Raw genomic sequence first — 16207 nt, forward strand, 5'->3', positions numbered from 1 at the left:
GAGTCAACCGACACCCATATCTTGACATAAAGATCAAGTTGATTGCCAAAGGTCTACTGTCCTAGTTTTTAGGGTTGGAGATATGTTCAAGCTTATATACTGCAGCATCACAATAGCTTGTCTTGGTGTTAAGGTGGATTGCAGGTGGATAGGTTCGTTCTGCATCACAAAGCAAATAACCCTATGGCATTAAGACGTTGATTGTGATATCTGGTTACACAAAAGGGATACTAAATGTCCGAATCTACTTGGGAACTAGCCAAACTTTTCAACAATTCCAGGAATGTGGTCCAGGAGTTTGATCTTCAATACTGAGCACACAAACATGCTCCTCTTGAAACGTTGATAGCAGGAGAGATAATGTCATGACAACCAAGCAGATCATTCAGTTAGAAAAACATGGTTTATATCCACTTAGGCTCATTATCTTCTAAGGAGAAAAGATATATCATTACTTTTAAGCAAAAAGCACATCTTTAAGTTTAGGAAAAAACTTCTTTAATGTTAGGGTAAAAAACAGAATTCATGATCACACCCTAAATGTATGGAAAGGGGTTTTCCACCTGATTGATCTCAAGTAGATCAATACCATTCATGGACACTAATTTGTGTAGCTTTGTTATCGATCTTGTTAAATCTTCTGTCTCATTGCCTCATCTTAGCCTCTTCTCCCCACATACATACATACATGCATACATACTGATACATACATACCTCTTGCCTCCAGTATGCTTCCCATGCCGGCACCATAGTATCCTATGCCCCCACTTCTTAAACATGGTTTGGTAGCACTATTAAAGGTTAAAGCCTTTCACACAGAAGAGCTAAATTTGTAGCTAGAGGTTTAGTGTGTTGTTCCATGAGTTTGTTTTGCAAAGTAATTTTGATGGCTGGATCAACCGATTTAATTGAGCCAGGAAATGCAATGTCTCTTTGTCGGCAATGAAAGATTAAATATGGGAAGTTGATTCATAAGACCTTGAAACTCATGTCTAATTTCACAAACCGATTTGAATGTTGTTGTTTTTCTTCCAATAACACTGAGTTGAATGGTAATTGGTTTTCCCATAGAAGAACATAACAATTCAGCGTCAGGGCCTAAATGGAACTACCAAGCACTGAGATGGTTGTTTTCGTCATTGGCTTCCATTAGTGGACAGAAGATGTAATTATGTGGTTACCATGTAAAAAGAGTTAGCGGGATACTTTTGTTGTAAATAGTAGGGTGGGGATTATGCTTAGTTTTGTGTGGAATAGTGTGAGTTTTGTAACTTGTTGATTATGGCTGAACTTGATGTATTTCGTTTGCTAACTAATGGGAAGTAGTGTTTTTTCTGGAAAAAAAAACAATGTCCATTTATTAGTCCAAATAAGAATTCACAATCATCGTAATCGTCTTGAAATCTTTGTTTGCCTTACATTACAATATCTTAAAACATATTTCAAATAAATGACTAATTAAAACTCTCATATTCCATGAAAACCACACCTTTCCAACCTACTAAACCCTTGTGACGGAATAAGTTATAGCCATTTCCAAAATGGAGTGAAAACATTGACATTTTATCGACACAACACCAAGTGCTATATGATCCTTAAAGGGTTGTCCTATCCTCAAGTGTAGTATGTATATGAATACTTTAATTTAATGGCCCCTCAATCCTCAATGCCCCCACCATAGTAATGTAGGGTATTGAAAATCCAAAAGATAAAAGTTTTCAAAGGTAATCACTATTGTACTTCATTGTATCAAAAACTCAACTCAGATGCATGGTTTCAACTTTCAAGTGTTAAACACATCCTCATTTGATATGGATCATACAGGTTGTGTAGAAAGTCCTATAGATTTGCTTGTTTTCAAACCACGATATCCCCAACTTGGTTCACACGTGTTTCGGTCTTCCAATTGAAACTATAGGTTCTATGCTTCCAACATTGCCTTGAAAATGTTGAGAATAATGTGGATTGTATGGAATGCTGTTGAATTGCCTCCAATCAATGATTGTACCATAGATGGCGACATCACAATGAATAATCTCATGATGATGATGATGATGCACAATAATATGATGTGAAACACAACTTTTTCAAATAAAATTGATGTTGTACTTAAGGCTTTTCGAATCAACTTGATGTTGTGCATAATATTATTATATATTAAAATTTTCCACCACAACCGATGTAATGCATCGGTTTTTTTTGTTCCCTTTATTTACTATAAATTTCATGAGAATGTGTTGTGTTTTTGTTTCCCGAAGGGCCACCATTTACGCAAATGGTTCCGCTTAAAACAAAAGATCTAATGTAATGCATGAAAATACGGTCTCTAGGGATCCATAACCACTATTTTTGTACAAACATCATTTCTATTGTTGATGGGTTAGACTTTATAGACTTCCAAAATCTACACCAATACATATTGATGTTCACCAATTCATTATTGAGATTTAGAAAATTGTACCATTCCTCTTCCGGGTCGACTTTTACTTGCATGGTGCCTAAATGCACTAACTACATAGGAGATTAATCCATTCCATGGAATCTTCTAAGCATCTTGTTGGAAATTTCCACCCATGTAAATGCAAAATTGTTGAATTTAGCAAATACATATATACGTTGGGGAGTGAATCTACATATACATATGTCAACTTGTGAAATTGTAACATTCACATCTTTGATTAACTTACAACCTCCCCACCCTGAACTATATAAAGGAAATATTGTTGAAATCTCACGCGAAGGTAAAATGTTAGTATCCAAATTTGAAAACATATGTGTTGTAATTATATTGAAATGTTGAGACATTGACACTGGCCTTTAATTTGAATCAATGTTACATGAAACAATAATACGTTGATTTTTATAATTGTATAGAAAGTTATCTTTGATGGAGTGATTATAGTACAAACTATTCATTCACTAGAATTCCATCTCCTCTTAATGCATTTAATTTGATCTATTGCCGGTAGATCCCTCTTCAAAACAATGGATTCACTTACTTTATTACATTATCCATATACCCCAAAATTATTTTGAAGCCTTGATTTTAAATCAATATCTATATGCTTCAAATGCAATTTATACATAACTATAATATTGTGGTGACCTTTTAGTGCAAGTGCATGCCTTCATGTGCATTTCACAATATAAATATCCAAATAAAAGAAGAAATTAGCCGATACCAAAGAAGTAACTTTGTGACTCTCACAAGAAAAGAAATAAAACCATGGAAAAGACATTTCCATGTTTTAAACCGTGCTTATATTATACTCTTTAAAGGGAACATAGATAGTCACAGAAAAGGGATCATGTAAGTTGTGCTAGTCGGAGGGATGGGTTACCGAAGCTGGTGTTATAGTAAATTGTGATAATAAAATACTCAAAAGGGACATTATTCTAGAACAATTCTTCCTATAAGCACCACACAATTTATTTATTCATTATATATGTGAAGCTAGATTTTCACGAAATTTTTATTCATAAAAACATATTCATGCCAAAAAATATATGTAAATTCATGTACTTTGATCCATTGAAAAAGAAAGGTCTTTGTATGCACGTTGGTCAAAGTGAGCTTGGTATGTCGACTATAGAAATACAGTATAGCGTTCCCTGGTAATTACATTGAAGCGCAGAATCGGTTGAAGATTACGGGATGTTCTTCTCCCCTGAGTGAGTGAGGGAAGCACAACCACTTACATGGAGAGAGACTAAATAGAAGGGCAGAAAAAAAAGCTAACCCGAACCGATCCGGTTGCATGGACCCAACCCCCTGCGGGATTAAAAGAGTGATCCACAAGGCCCGAATAGGTTGTGTAATAATAGAATCAAATGCCTGTGTTGAGTGGGGATAACGAGATTGAGATGAGAAAGTCCAATTGGATGTAGTAGAAGCTACATATGGTTGTGGCATTCATTAAAATGAAATTGCTAGAATATCATTGAATACATTACCTTTGGTAAACTCAACTTCCAAAACTTTTTAAAGCTTCTCAAAAATAAAAAGTTGCAATATCAAATGAAGGTCTTTTATCTTTCAGAATGCATCAAAAGGAAGAAGAAAATTACTCGTAATGATAACCCTCCAACAATCCTTTCGTAGGGGGTAAACAAGTATGTCCAAACACGTGCCATAGTTCTTTGGCCCCACAACAATAGCCAATCTAGCTTAAATCATTATGCATTTCCTCGTTGCAAGCATTTGCAAATCTATTTAAATCTAACTTTTGCCCTATGTAAATGACTCAATGGTAGTAGGCAATGAAGCATCGACAAACATAGACAATTTTAGTGCTTCTCATTTGGGATTTCATGAATTTGAGCATATGTGATATTAGCATGTGTCACACAACACACACACACACACGCTCTCAATAAATTAAATATGAATGCTCACTACAAGTCAATTCTTGGTGGTGGTGGTACACATCTCCGATAACTATCCAATATGCTTGTGCTTCGTTTCCCATGAATCAATCTAATGGAAGAGAGACCCTGCCAACCCACAACCCAAGGCAAATTCTTACAACCAAACATAAAATTCCAACATTCCTTGGGAGAATATTAGGATTAAATTGGCATACATGCCACAACCTATCAAACCCTTTGGTTTATAATAAGGGAGATTTTGTTTGGGCAAGCTTGTTTTCACTTTTTTGGCAAGATTTTTTCCCAAATAATAGCTAGCAACATATGTTTTAATCAAGTTTGCCTTCTTTCCCGGTCCTACATTAGTCTAGATCATGCTTCTAAAAAAGCAACATTTGCCGCAAAAAAGATGGAAGAAAAAGGTGATCAATAGTTTTCTCTCCAAATAAGGCAAACACATACACCCAACAAAGCTAACCAAATAAGCCATATTTGGAAAACGTACCTAAGGAATATTTATAGAACTAGTGAATAGCAAAGCATTACCCGACTTGACTAACATCATGGTAGAAAGATGACTTGTAATTTGAACGATCACATTCTTCTTTTTATTAATACTAAAACATTCCCCAACTTCACTACCATGTTTATCATAGATATCATTTCATGTTACAAAGAAAGAATGAGTGGAAGATACATGACTATAGAGCTATGATCATGCTATCACACAATAATATATACAATACTTTTGCTAAAGCATGTGTGCACTTCACTTCATGTAGTAAACTTCTACTTTTTTCAGAAAAAGATGCATTGGGTGAAGTTATTAACATTCCAAGAAACAAAGTGTATAGAAAAAAAACTCGCCATCAAGTATTAGTATTGATATTTAAGGCTTAGACAAAGACTGTGATAGAATATAATGGACCTTTTGTGACAAAGCCTGCACTGGTCTTTTTTAAATGGTAACCAGACAACAAGGAAATGCAAGAGCCACAATCAACAAAGTGGATTTAAGACAAGCTTTATGGTGGCATGGTTGTACAATTTACCTTGATAAAGTATCTAGTAAATGGAAGTCGCATTATTCTTTTCATCAACTGGGGCACGTTTGTCTAATTTCATCAATAATTAGAGACGTATTGCTTGACTACGTTAACATGAACAATAATAAAGAGGATCCGTAAATAAAAGGGACAAGGGGGGGAATGCACAACTATAGAGATGCCATAATATACAACATTATGTATAAGATCTTTGTCGAAGCATGTGCACCTCGAATTAACGAACACATGTACAAACGGTTATTCCTTTATGGAACAAAGGATAGGAGCGTGGATGGATCATTAACGTTATGAAAGGAGAAACAACATAGAAAAAGAACCAATCAACGCTTATTACCGGTTGATAATAATAGACTTGCTCAAACTTTGGGGTATAATATAATGGAACTTTTCTCCACAAAGCCTACACAACGTCAATATGTTACACCTAGAGAGCAACACGAGGAAACATAAGAACCTCATCAAGAACAACTAATAAGCTCTATTTACCACATACTTTATGGATGTGAGGTTGTACTATCTACCTTGACTAGACATCGGCTTAAACTAAAGTCATTTGATTCTTTTTGTGTCCACAAAAAAGTTAGAATTGCGAAATGTATGGAGTAACTTTTTTCGTCAAATTGAATACCAAAACTAAATTAGATATGAACCAAGCTCAAGTGTGTGTGCAAGTTCTTAACACATGCACAAGGAAATTCAAGAGGAAAATATACATTTGAATTGTTAAACTTTGTTTCAAGCTCTAAGAGGGTGATTTATGTTGAACAAGCAACAATTGCCATGTGCACAAAAAATAACATGTATAACAACTTCCCAATTAGTCACGGGCAACTTTAATGGAGCAATATGAAAAGCATCCTCAAAAGTTATCAAGTTTGAAACTCCCCATGTATGTACTAGCAATGCAACAACAACTGTGATAGCAATAGATATAATTAGTTCTCAACTTTTCGAATGGAAAAGAAATCACAATGTTGAGTACTAGTGATAGAACTTTTGAATATACCATTATATCTAATAGTAATGCATATACATTTGTAGAGACTCCAAATATCAATTGAAAGTAACGTAAGTTGATAACATACAATATATTGTATCAACTTCACAATTTAAAGCATTTTGTCTCATTATAGGGAGTTTGGTAGGAACACCTTAAGTTTCAAACTTGAGGTAACATTCAAAATAAAGTACATTTGCAATAGTGACATTAGGTAATGGTGTTCATTGTGAAAATTTGAGACAAATAGTTAGGCTTACTTCATTGCATATGAGTTTATAACTTTTGCCTTTGTGAATATCAACTAGCAAGCTGAAGGAATCATAAAATCATACGGCTTAAACACAAGCGAGGCACAAACATCCCCGTGCAAACTTGATGAAATATTTTATTATGCTGAATTTAACTCCAAACAACCGCCTATACTAATAACTGGCGCACGAGAAAGCCAACATAATGGGTTTACTTTCGAAGATATTTTACTATTTCATGTCACTCGCTTTTCATAACCGATGTTTTGAAAGTATGAAGCGCTCTTTGGAATATGGTGCCAACAAAATTTCTGTACCCATCCCCTATTTAGGGGTCACCCTACATCGAGCAATGAAATTACTAAGGTGAAAATAATGATAGAAAATTATTTACATTAGTGCACTTCCTTTGTCATGGCCAATAGGTAAATAATGAACATAGGAATCGGCGATTTGAACACTTCACAATATAATTGCGTAGATGAGAGAGGATGTCGAGCATCAATGTCCTGATGTAGAAGATTGGATGTGTGAAGAAAACAAGTAGCATTGATTGGATGAATGAGAAATGGAATATTAAGATGGGTGTGTGTCATTTGCAAAATAGATAGTAGACTTGAAGTTTTTTTTACAGATGGCATGTTGTGCAAGATTACCAAATGTGAAGGCAATGTAACGAAATATATCTACCCCTCTCCGAACTACCATGGGGGTTAGGTACATCCATTTGAATGGTTCACCTACTTTTAATTCACTCGATGGTGCAATGTACATGAGACCGTTTCGTGTGTTCCCTTTCCCTTTTCGATGCATAGAGCGAGGTGTTTGTTGGCACATTAACGAGGAGAAAAGGAAGCAATACATGACCAATGTGACCGAAGCTAACAGTGCTTTTAAAGGACTTTTGAAAGGGACTTTGAGAGGGCGACGAAACCTCAGACTCGGACACGACATTTCAAACCTCCTAGTCTTAATATTGGGGGGACTATAAGGTGCGAAAACTTAACACATTCTAGTAGAGTTCTCGAGTATCTCACGGCATCTCCGAAACGCCTTTCACGAAGACGTTCCTTTTTCGACGAATAACTATTGCGGACATATACTATTAAAATCTATCTATCTATCTATCTATCTATCCATCTATCTATCTATCCATCCATCCATTCATCCATATTGTCCGATCTAATCTATGTATCTCTCTCTCTCTCTCAGCGTATCACGAGCCACACTGGGGCCATGAATCGACTACTTCTACCCCATTATTGACACACGCTTCCGACACACCTAATGATCAATTCCCACCGTCCCACATCAACACTATCTTACATTCATATTTGGCTACCACACTTGTTCTTTCTCAATCTCATATCATACACATAGACAAAATAATTATAATAATGTCCTCATATAATAATATAAGATTCTCCACCACATGCACAATCAGCTTGGGCCTTAGGAGGCCTTCCTAATGTCCCTAGCCTTATCACATGACGTAACAAGCGCTAATCTCATCTGATCCACAATGTTTTGTGCTAATTGCCTCTCTTAATTAATCTCTGTCTCTCCTAATTTCATCCATCCTTAATGACCTAGATCTTATATACAGAGGGACAGATGTATTGTAATTAGTACACAGGATCATGTCAATATGGTGCTGCCCAAATCCTCATCAACATCGGGCTTGACTATCACGCGAGTAATTAATCTATACATTCTAGTTCTAATCTACAGATTTTCAATAATTCTATTAGTGTATAATGATTAATCCATTCTTGGACTGATACAGCCAGTGGCACCACCACAGAATGAACATGGGATGGAAATGATGCTGGACGCCGACCACCCAGAGTTTACTTTGGGTACAAATCAGAATAACTGTGATAAGAACAAGGAGCGTATAGCTAATATAACAAGCAATGATCAATTATCAGATAGTAATAGCGAGAATTTGGAGGATATTGATTATGATGATGAGATCGACACGATTAATGGTGACGGTGTTACTCGGCCCACCAAGAAACGATACCATCGACACACCACACACCAAATCCAAGAGATGGAAAGGCAAGTCGACTCTTGATTAGCCAGCAAATCCATTCATTCATTGAGTAGCTAATTGCTTAGTTGGGGCTACTTATAATAATTGGTCTCCCCAAATTTGGCCGATAATTTGAAAGCTTGCAGAGGCAGGGGGTATTAGGTCCACAGTTTTGGAAGAATTGGACTGTTGGTTATTCAAAACCCAATTTAATCCTTTTCTGTCTCCTGTTTCAATCAATGAATCACAACACTAGAGGGGAATCGATTCATTCACATACTTAACAAACCTATCATCATGAGAGGTTAAGGTGCCTTTGATGTAAAATGTTGTCAAATAGGATTATAGATCTGTTATATGAAGCAAATTATGATGATATTTAACAGTAATATTTAAAAGCCAGCAATTGTTCTGGGCCTGTAATCGCAATTCACAAACTTAGCTAAACTCGGTGGATCATCTATTCCAATACATGAAATTCTGTGAGCAACCGAGGCTTAACAAAACCAACAGCTGCCATTGTGATCTCCATCTCTGCAATAATGATTTTAAGACAATAGACATAATGGAGCTCCGGAAAGTAGAAACCTCTATTAATCTTATTCTCACATATTAAGTGGCCAAATTATAGTGAGACCTCTCACTGTGGGTTAATTTTTCCCACACTCGTGTATAGATTGTAATGAAGAGATGGTATTATCATGATTCGTCGGAAGATTTTGATGATTAATTGAGATTTTTGGCTGTGGGAACACACAGGGTATTCAAGGAGTGCCCTCACCCGGATGAGAAGCAGAGGCAAGAACTGAGCAGAGAGCTCAAGTTATCTCCGCGTCAGATCAAATTCTGGTTCCAAAACAAGAGGACCCAGATGAAGGTAGATGCATTTCCCAACAAACACCCATAGGATCTCTAATGTCACATGATGCATTCCATGCATCACAAGTGAAGATCATTGATTTGACAATTAATTTAGATGATGATGAATACTCATGCTGCTGCGATGATATTGATTAATCGCGGGGGGTTTCAATAATGATGTTAATTTAGTAGTTAGATGATATTGATTAATTATCCCGGGGGTTCAATAATGATCTTAATTACTGATTATATATATCTGATTAGGCGCACCATGAAAGGAAAGACAATGGCGTTCTCCGGACGGAGAATGAGAAGCTGAAAGCCGAGAATTGTGCGTTGAGGGATGCAGTGAGGAATGTGTCGTGCCCAACTTGCGGTGGACCGGCGAGTGTGGCCGAGATGTCGCTAGAAGAGCAACAGCTCCGGATCGAGAACGTGAGATTAAAAGAGGAGGTAATATATATTCTTCATTCACATCCATTCTTAGCCAATATATATCCATCCAATTTGTAACCACTACTTTGGCCCGCCCATTAACAATCCATATAATTGGAATCTGGTTTTAAAGAAGAAAAAAAAAAAGAGCATCCGATTTCTGAAAATGTAAATGTCGGAGTGGCATTTGGGATGGCTATCGCAGATCGACCGGATAACGAATATGGTGACAAAGCACATAGGCAGGAAGAATGTGAGTAATGGTGGCGGTGCAAGTACAAGAGGAGGAGGTGATGGGCTAGTGCCGGTCACGAACAACTCGATGATGACGGGGGGTAGCCGGGCATCACGAGGAGGAGGAGGAGGCCGGGGACTAATAACGAGCGAAGAAGGAGGAGGAGGAGGAGGAAGAGGAGGCGGCGAGATGATGATGAATATGATGATGAGGATGATGCGGGGGGAACGGAATAATGGTGGGTCGGCGGCAGCGGCAATGATGTATGGAGGAGGTGGGGGGGGCCAAGAGGAGATAATGAAGCATGTGGGGGAGAATTATAGAAATATTAATAAGAATATGGAAGAGGAAGGGGGGGAGGAGGAGGAGGAGGGGGAGGTAGAGGAGCTGGGGCCTACGGTTGCCGAGATCGCATCGAGGCCACTTGGGTTGACGGAGGGGGAGAAGCCGTTGGTCGTGGAGCTGGCGGTCGCATCCATGGAGGAGCTCATCGAGATGGCGCGTTCACATGGCCACCCATTGTGGGTGGTGCCCACTAATCATGCCCATCATGACGCCCAACACCACCACCACAATAATCATCAAACCACCACCACCACTACTACTTATAGTAATGCCGATGCCGATTGTAGTGGAGGGAGTTGCTTGGATCTGCAAGCCTACTTCCGCCGCTTCCCTCGCGGCATCGGACCCACTCCCCTCGGCCTCTCGTCCGAGGTCACTCGCCATTCTGGCTTGGTGATCATGAACTCTGCCTCTCTCGTGGAAACCTTCATGGATGTGGTAAAAAAAACACCTCTCTAATCTATTCTGATGCTGCAAACACACATATCTTAGATAATCTCTCTTGCACCCACCCACCCACCGACACACACCATGTTTTCTCTCTCATAGAAGCCGCTAATGATCAATCTCTTGACACAACACATTATCGCACCACACCTAAGTGAGTTGTGTTTATGCAATCAAGCAATACATAGATACATAGATACATATACATATTACATATAGCTATATCAAGGTAAGGCTATAGTACTAGTGGTAGTAGTAGTATGTACATATATATATAGGAAGCTTGCACAAATAATAATGTCAAAGTGTAAGAAATTAATCATAGGAACAAAGCAAGGTCCCTTTTTAAAAATGTTCATCAAGTGTTGGTAAAAATACTTGTTATGCGAATAAAATATTTTTTAAGGGATGTGCAATTCGCCCCTCCCACTAGCAAGTGACCCCTCATCTCATGTTGCTTCATGCTAGGCTCAATGGAAAGAAATGTTTTCTTCAATTATCTCGAGAGCTCGGATAGTAGAAGTTCTTTCCATGGGTGTCGCCGGAACATATGATGGTGCTATACAATTGGTGAGATTATTTTCGGAATGACATGTTATGTTGATATTAACATCAAGTATATGATGTATGGTGATTATAACAATTCGAATATAGATGTATGCAGAGTTCCAAATACCAACACCTCTTGTACCAACACGAGAGAACTACTTTCTTCGTTATTCCAAGCATGTCGACCACTTTTGGGTAGTGGTAGACGTTTCCATTGATAGCCTCCGTGGGAATCCACCTCCTTCTTTACTACGTTGTAGGAGACGACCTTCTGGTTGCATTATTGAGGAGATGCCAAATGGTTACTCAAAGGTAAGAAGCATTATTGAGAATTTACTCATTTTATCATTGTGGTTTTGATTGGCCTCTTGATTTTAACATGTGCTACTCACAACTGTGTTGCTAGAAATACTTGTTTGCATGAATATTGCTAATCACTTTTAGGCCCATTTTGAAATACGTGGATCTATTTACAACTCATATTGCATCATCTTTTTTTACATCCTCCACACTTCGTAAGCCATCAATAAGGTTTACATGAAATTTATTCCATGAGTTTTCTTAATAAGCTACTTTCTTGGTTGCGGAATGTTTGAATTCAACAAGCACAATCAAGAAACAAATGTAAATAGGCCATAAAATCTTTACATGACGGTTTAACCCTCACCATAGTTAGCACGACACACATTTTATTTCAATGTACTAGGATAAATGATAAGAAAGAAAATGGATAGATAGAACAACATCTCAACACGCATTGTGCAATCGCATGACTACATTATAACATTTCTTCTTTTACTAAGGTAATGTTACAATATAATCTATTCATATAATTAATTGCCTTCCAAAGTCTACATTCAACATTTGTATGTATATTGCCTTCAATTCAGGTAACTTGGGTGGAGAACGTAGAGGTTGATACTAAAGGCGTTCACAATCTTTATCAATCATTTGTTAATAGTGGGATGGCATTTGGTGCAGTTCGGTGGTTGTCAACATTGCAACGACAATGTGAAAGGATTGCAAGTGTGCTTGCTAACAATGTCCCTTCTGGTGACTCAACTGGTAAGCATTCCTAAATATTTTGCATAAAGAAATATGTTTCAAGAAGTGTCCTTGTGTATTAAAGAGTCTCTTGTATTGATTTTTTATTGGTTCATTTATAATAGTTGGAGGGGAAAAACAAACATATTAAAGGGAGAGACAATATGTACATATACATATATCATATATGTATAGATATAGAAAGGGTTTAACTATATTCACATCAGCTTTTTGGTACGACATTTATGTATATAATGTATTTCATTTCATGACGGATTTCGGGCAATTGAGCAAATTTTGCACCAGGTGCATGCGATATCATTTTCGAATAGATGCAGCAATCAAATACAACACACCTGAAAATGTTGATCTTTGGATTTACATGGGGTCATGATTCAGGGAGAATGTTTGGTAGTGAGGCATCCTATGGAGTTTGACCCTTTAATTGTTAATTTACTGTTTTGGAGGTTAATTTCTTCTCATATTGAAGGGAAACCATTTGAAAAAAAACACATAATCATATGGAATAACATAAAATGTAGCAAACATTAGGTAGTGCAAGAATGAATCCCATAGGGAGGAGGCTGAAATTGTTGCTTGATCAATATGCACATTTAACTCCAAAAGCTTATAATTGAGATGTCTAAGTTGGATCTTCTAATCCAATGCTCTGAGATTGTATGAATCTAGAAGACCCTCTAATTAAAACTGGGATGATCATGTAGTGGTTCCAAATGTAGAGGGTCGACGAAGCATGTTAAAATTGGCAGAGAGGATGGTAAAGAGCTTCAATGGAGGTGTAGGGTCCTCAACATCTGAGGCTTGGGTGACATTGGCCGGTAACAATTGCAGTGGTGCGGAGGATGTGCGCGTGGTGATTCATAAGAGCAATGATGAGCCTGGACACCCACCTGGGATTGTGTTGAGTGCCTCTACTTCTCTTTGGCTCCCTTCCTCCCCACGACAAATTTTCCAATTCTTGCGTACAGATCGCCTTCGTAGTGAGGTATTAACCATAACATATGCCAACTTGTAATCTATCCTACCAAATAAAAAGATTCATAAGATTGAGAGTGAAGGAGTTTCTACGTATACATCAAAATAAATAAAATCCATTACATTTGTAAGTAAGTGGTGATAGTTCTCATCCATCCCACACTTAGAAGTGGGTGGCCATGTATAACTGTTATTACTAATGCTTTGGTACATAATAATAGCAGTCCAAGTGCAGTTAGAAAGGGTAAAAATCTATGCTTAAATTTCATGTAAATCGCTTTAAACATTATATAAACCATTGTAGGAAATAAAAAAAAACTATCACCAAGTGGAAGTCATTCATCACCAAATTTAGCTTCCATCGAATAATGCATTTATTATTGACAACAAAATTTAGCTTCCATCACTATTGACAACAAAAGGTCTGATTGTGTCTTTGTAGTGGGATATATTATCCAACAATGGTGTCATTAAGGAGATGTTCTACATAGCCAAAGGACCAGACCCTGGAAATAGTGTCTCACTTCTACGAGTAAACGTAAGTAACAAACTCCTGCTTCCTTGTTTTATTTTGTAGCGGAGAGTAAAGTAGTCTGCAAAATCTTTTATTTTTTTGATGCATATGTTATGTGCTCAAGATTTTCTGAAGTAGTTTTAGCAATAGCTAAAAGTTAAATAAATCAATTGTACGTTAGCCAGGCTATGATATGATAAGTGTGTTTTAGATATTATGATTGTTGTGTCAAGATCTTATACATTGGGTCACCATACCCTGATTTTTAATGTTTGAATAAACCTCAGAAATCCAAACACATTAACGGGTTTTCTGGGCATATGGGTTTATGATGCATGCTTGATTTTAGCTGTGAGTTTGCATCCAATGTTAAATAAGAACCTTCAATGATGGTCAAGCAAGACTTAGACTTTTAAGTTATAAACATCAAATTATATGTCAAATGACACAAAATTAGGAAGGACCAAGTTGAACAATGAATGATAAGTTTGGCATCAGAGATTCAGTTTATGTGAGGTGACTGGAATTTATGTTAGGCATGATTAAAGCAGGTTATATGCTTGAAAGTAACTACTAAAGCATGTTATAAGTGTGTGTGTGTGTGTGTGTGTGTGTGTTTGTGGTCATGATTTGTTGTTATTGTCCACACCAGCCCATCAACTCGAACCAGAGCAACATGCTGATCCTGCAAGAGTGCTGTACGGACGAGGTATGCTCACTGGTGGTGTACGCGCCGATAGACGTAGCGGCAATGAGTGGCATTCTGAACGGGGGTGATCCCGACTCCGTGGCTCTCTTACCTTCGGGCTTTGCCATCCTCCCCGATGGCCCCCTCCATCCTCATCGAGCCTCCTCCTCGTCGCCAACCGGCGGGTCTCTGCTCACATTGGCCTTCCAGATCCTGGTGGACCATGTACCCACTGCCAGGTTATCCCTCGGATCGGTTGCTACGGTGAACAAGCTAATCTCCAACACCGTCGCCCGCATCAAAAGTAGCCTCTCTCTCTCTTATGACTGACCGACTGACAATGCATGAGAATGAATGTGTAGCTCCTCTTCTTAATCTCACTCATAACCATTATTCATTTGGAGGTACATTTAAAAAGAAAAAAAACTCTTGGCACTTTGATTCCATCCCAAATGTGGCATATCCATCCTCCTACCTACCATTTCCAATGGCCATGGCCAAAAGTTTTTAACCTCTTATCATCTAAATTAATGCCTTGTCAGGCTAAATTAATGCCTCTCTCTTTAGTTGAATGCACAACTTATCTATCGCACATTGTCTTACTAAAATATCATACATCCAGTAGAACTCTTCTCAAAACCTTGCACGATGCTTACTTAGGCCAAGCTTTCAGAGTACAAATTTTGGATCAATGTAGGATAGCACCATTAACGAATTATATCCACTCCACTATGCCCTGCAAATCCTTTCGTTATGAATGCACACTTACAAACCGGAAACAAATCCTTCATTCAAATTTCAAATATCTTTGTAAATTTATAACTTAGAGTTCACACGATGAGGTAAACAAACAAATTCATATAAGACATGAACTATATGATATGAGCATGGCCGGATGTCCCTGTAGAATGCGATTCATATTGAGCATTAATGTATGATTCTAATGGATTGAGGAATATTGCTACTTCGTGATCACTCTGTGGAGCTCCAATATAATTGTGTCCATATCATTTCAAGTAATCACAGAGAGTGAGGGAGGCTATCTTTTCGTGTAAACACCTCCATGGGAGGAATTAGCTGAACTTCAGCATTTTACCAAGTACTCGCCCACATTGCATTCGTTTTCTGTTGGCGGTGGAATAATATATCCATGCCCAAATTTCAAATCGGACTGAATCCATCTCGCCATTTAAATAGGAAGATCTTAATTATAGCGCACATATCATACATCCTCTTCGATTATAAACTCAAGGTTATGAAAAGCTCTTAAAAGTCCATCTAATTAGGGTAATCACTACATCATAAGTGGCGTAATTAGGGATCAGGTGGGTCAACAATGTAACGATGGCTATCATAATATTGATGAAGATGA

At 37.6% G+C, this 16207-nt stretch overlaps 1 protein-coding gene across 1 annotated transcript; it reads left to right on the forward strand.

Moving 5' to 3' along the window:
• Nucleotides 1-8137: 8137 nt before the first annotated feature.
• On the forward strand, nucleotides 8138-15626 carry LOC147869725 (homeobox-leucine zipper protein PROTODERMAL FACTOR 2-like). The gene is made up of 11 exons (XM_087332465.1): nucleotides 8138-8379; nucleotides 8470-8747; nucleotides 9481-9598; nucleotides 9847-10035; nucleotides 10223-11035; nucleotides 11513-11614; nucleotides 11699-11905; nucleotides 12484-12658; nucleotides 13363-13643; nucleotides 14076-14171; nucleotides 14800-15626. Exons 1-11 carry the CDS (start codon nucleotides 8332-8334, stop codon nucleotides 15163-15165), a joined length of 2673 nt encoding a protein of 890 aa, XP_087188591.1. The 5' UTR covers nucleotides 8138-8331; the 3' UTR covers nucleotides 15166-15626.
• Nucleotides 15627-16207: the final 581 nt, after the last annotated feature.

This window comes from Azolla caroliniana, unplaced genomic scaffold (assembly GCF_043228905.1).
Source record: "Azolla caroliniana isolate FFs.n. ecotype wild unplaced genomic scaffold, voAzoCaro1.0.p SCAF_1, whole genome shotgun sequence".
NCBI lineage: Eukaryota > Viridiplantae > Streptophyta > Polypodiopsida > Salviniales > Salviniaceae > Azolla > Azolla caroliniana.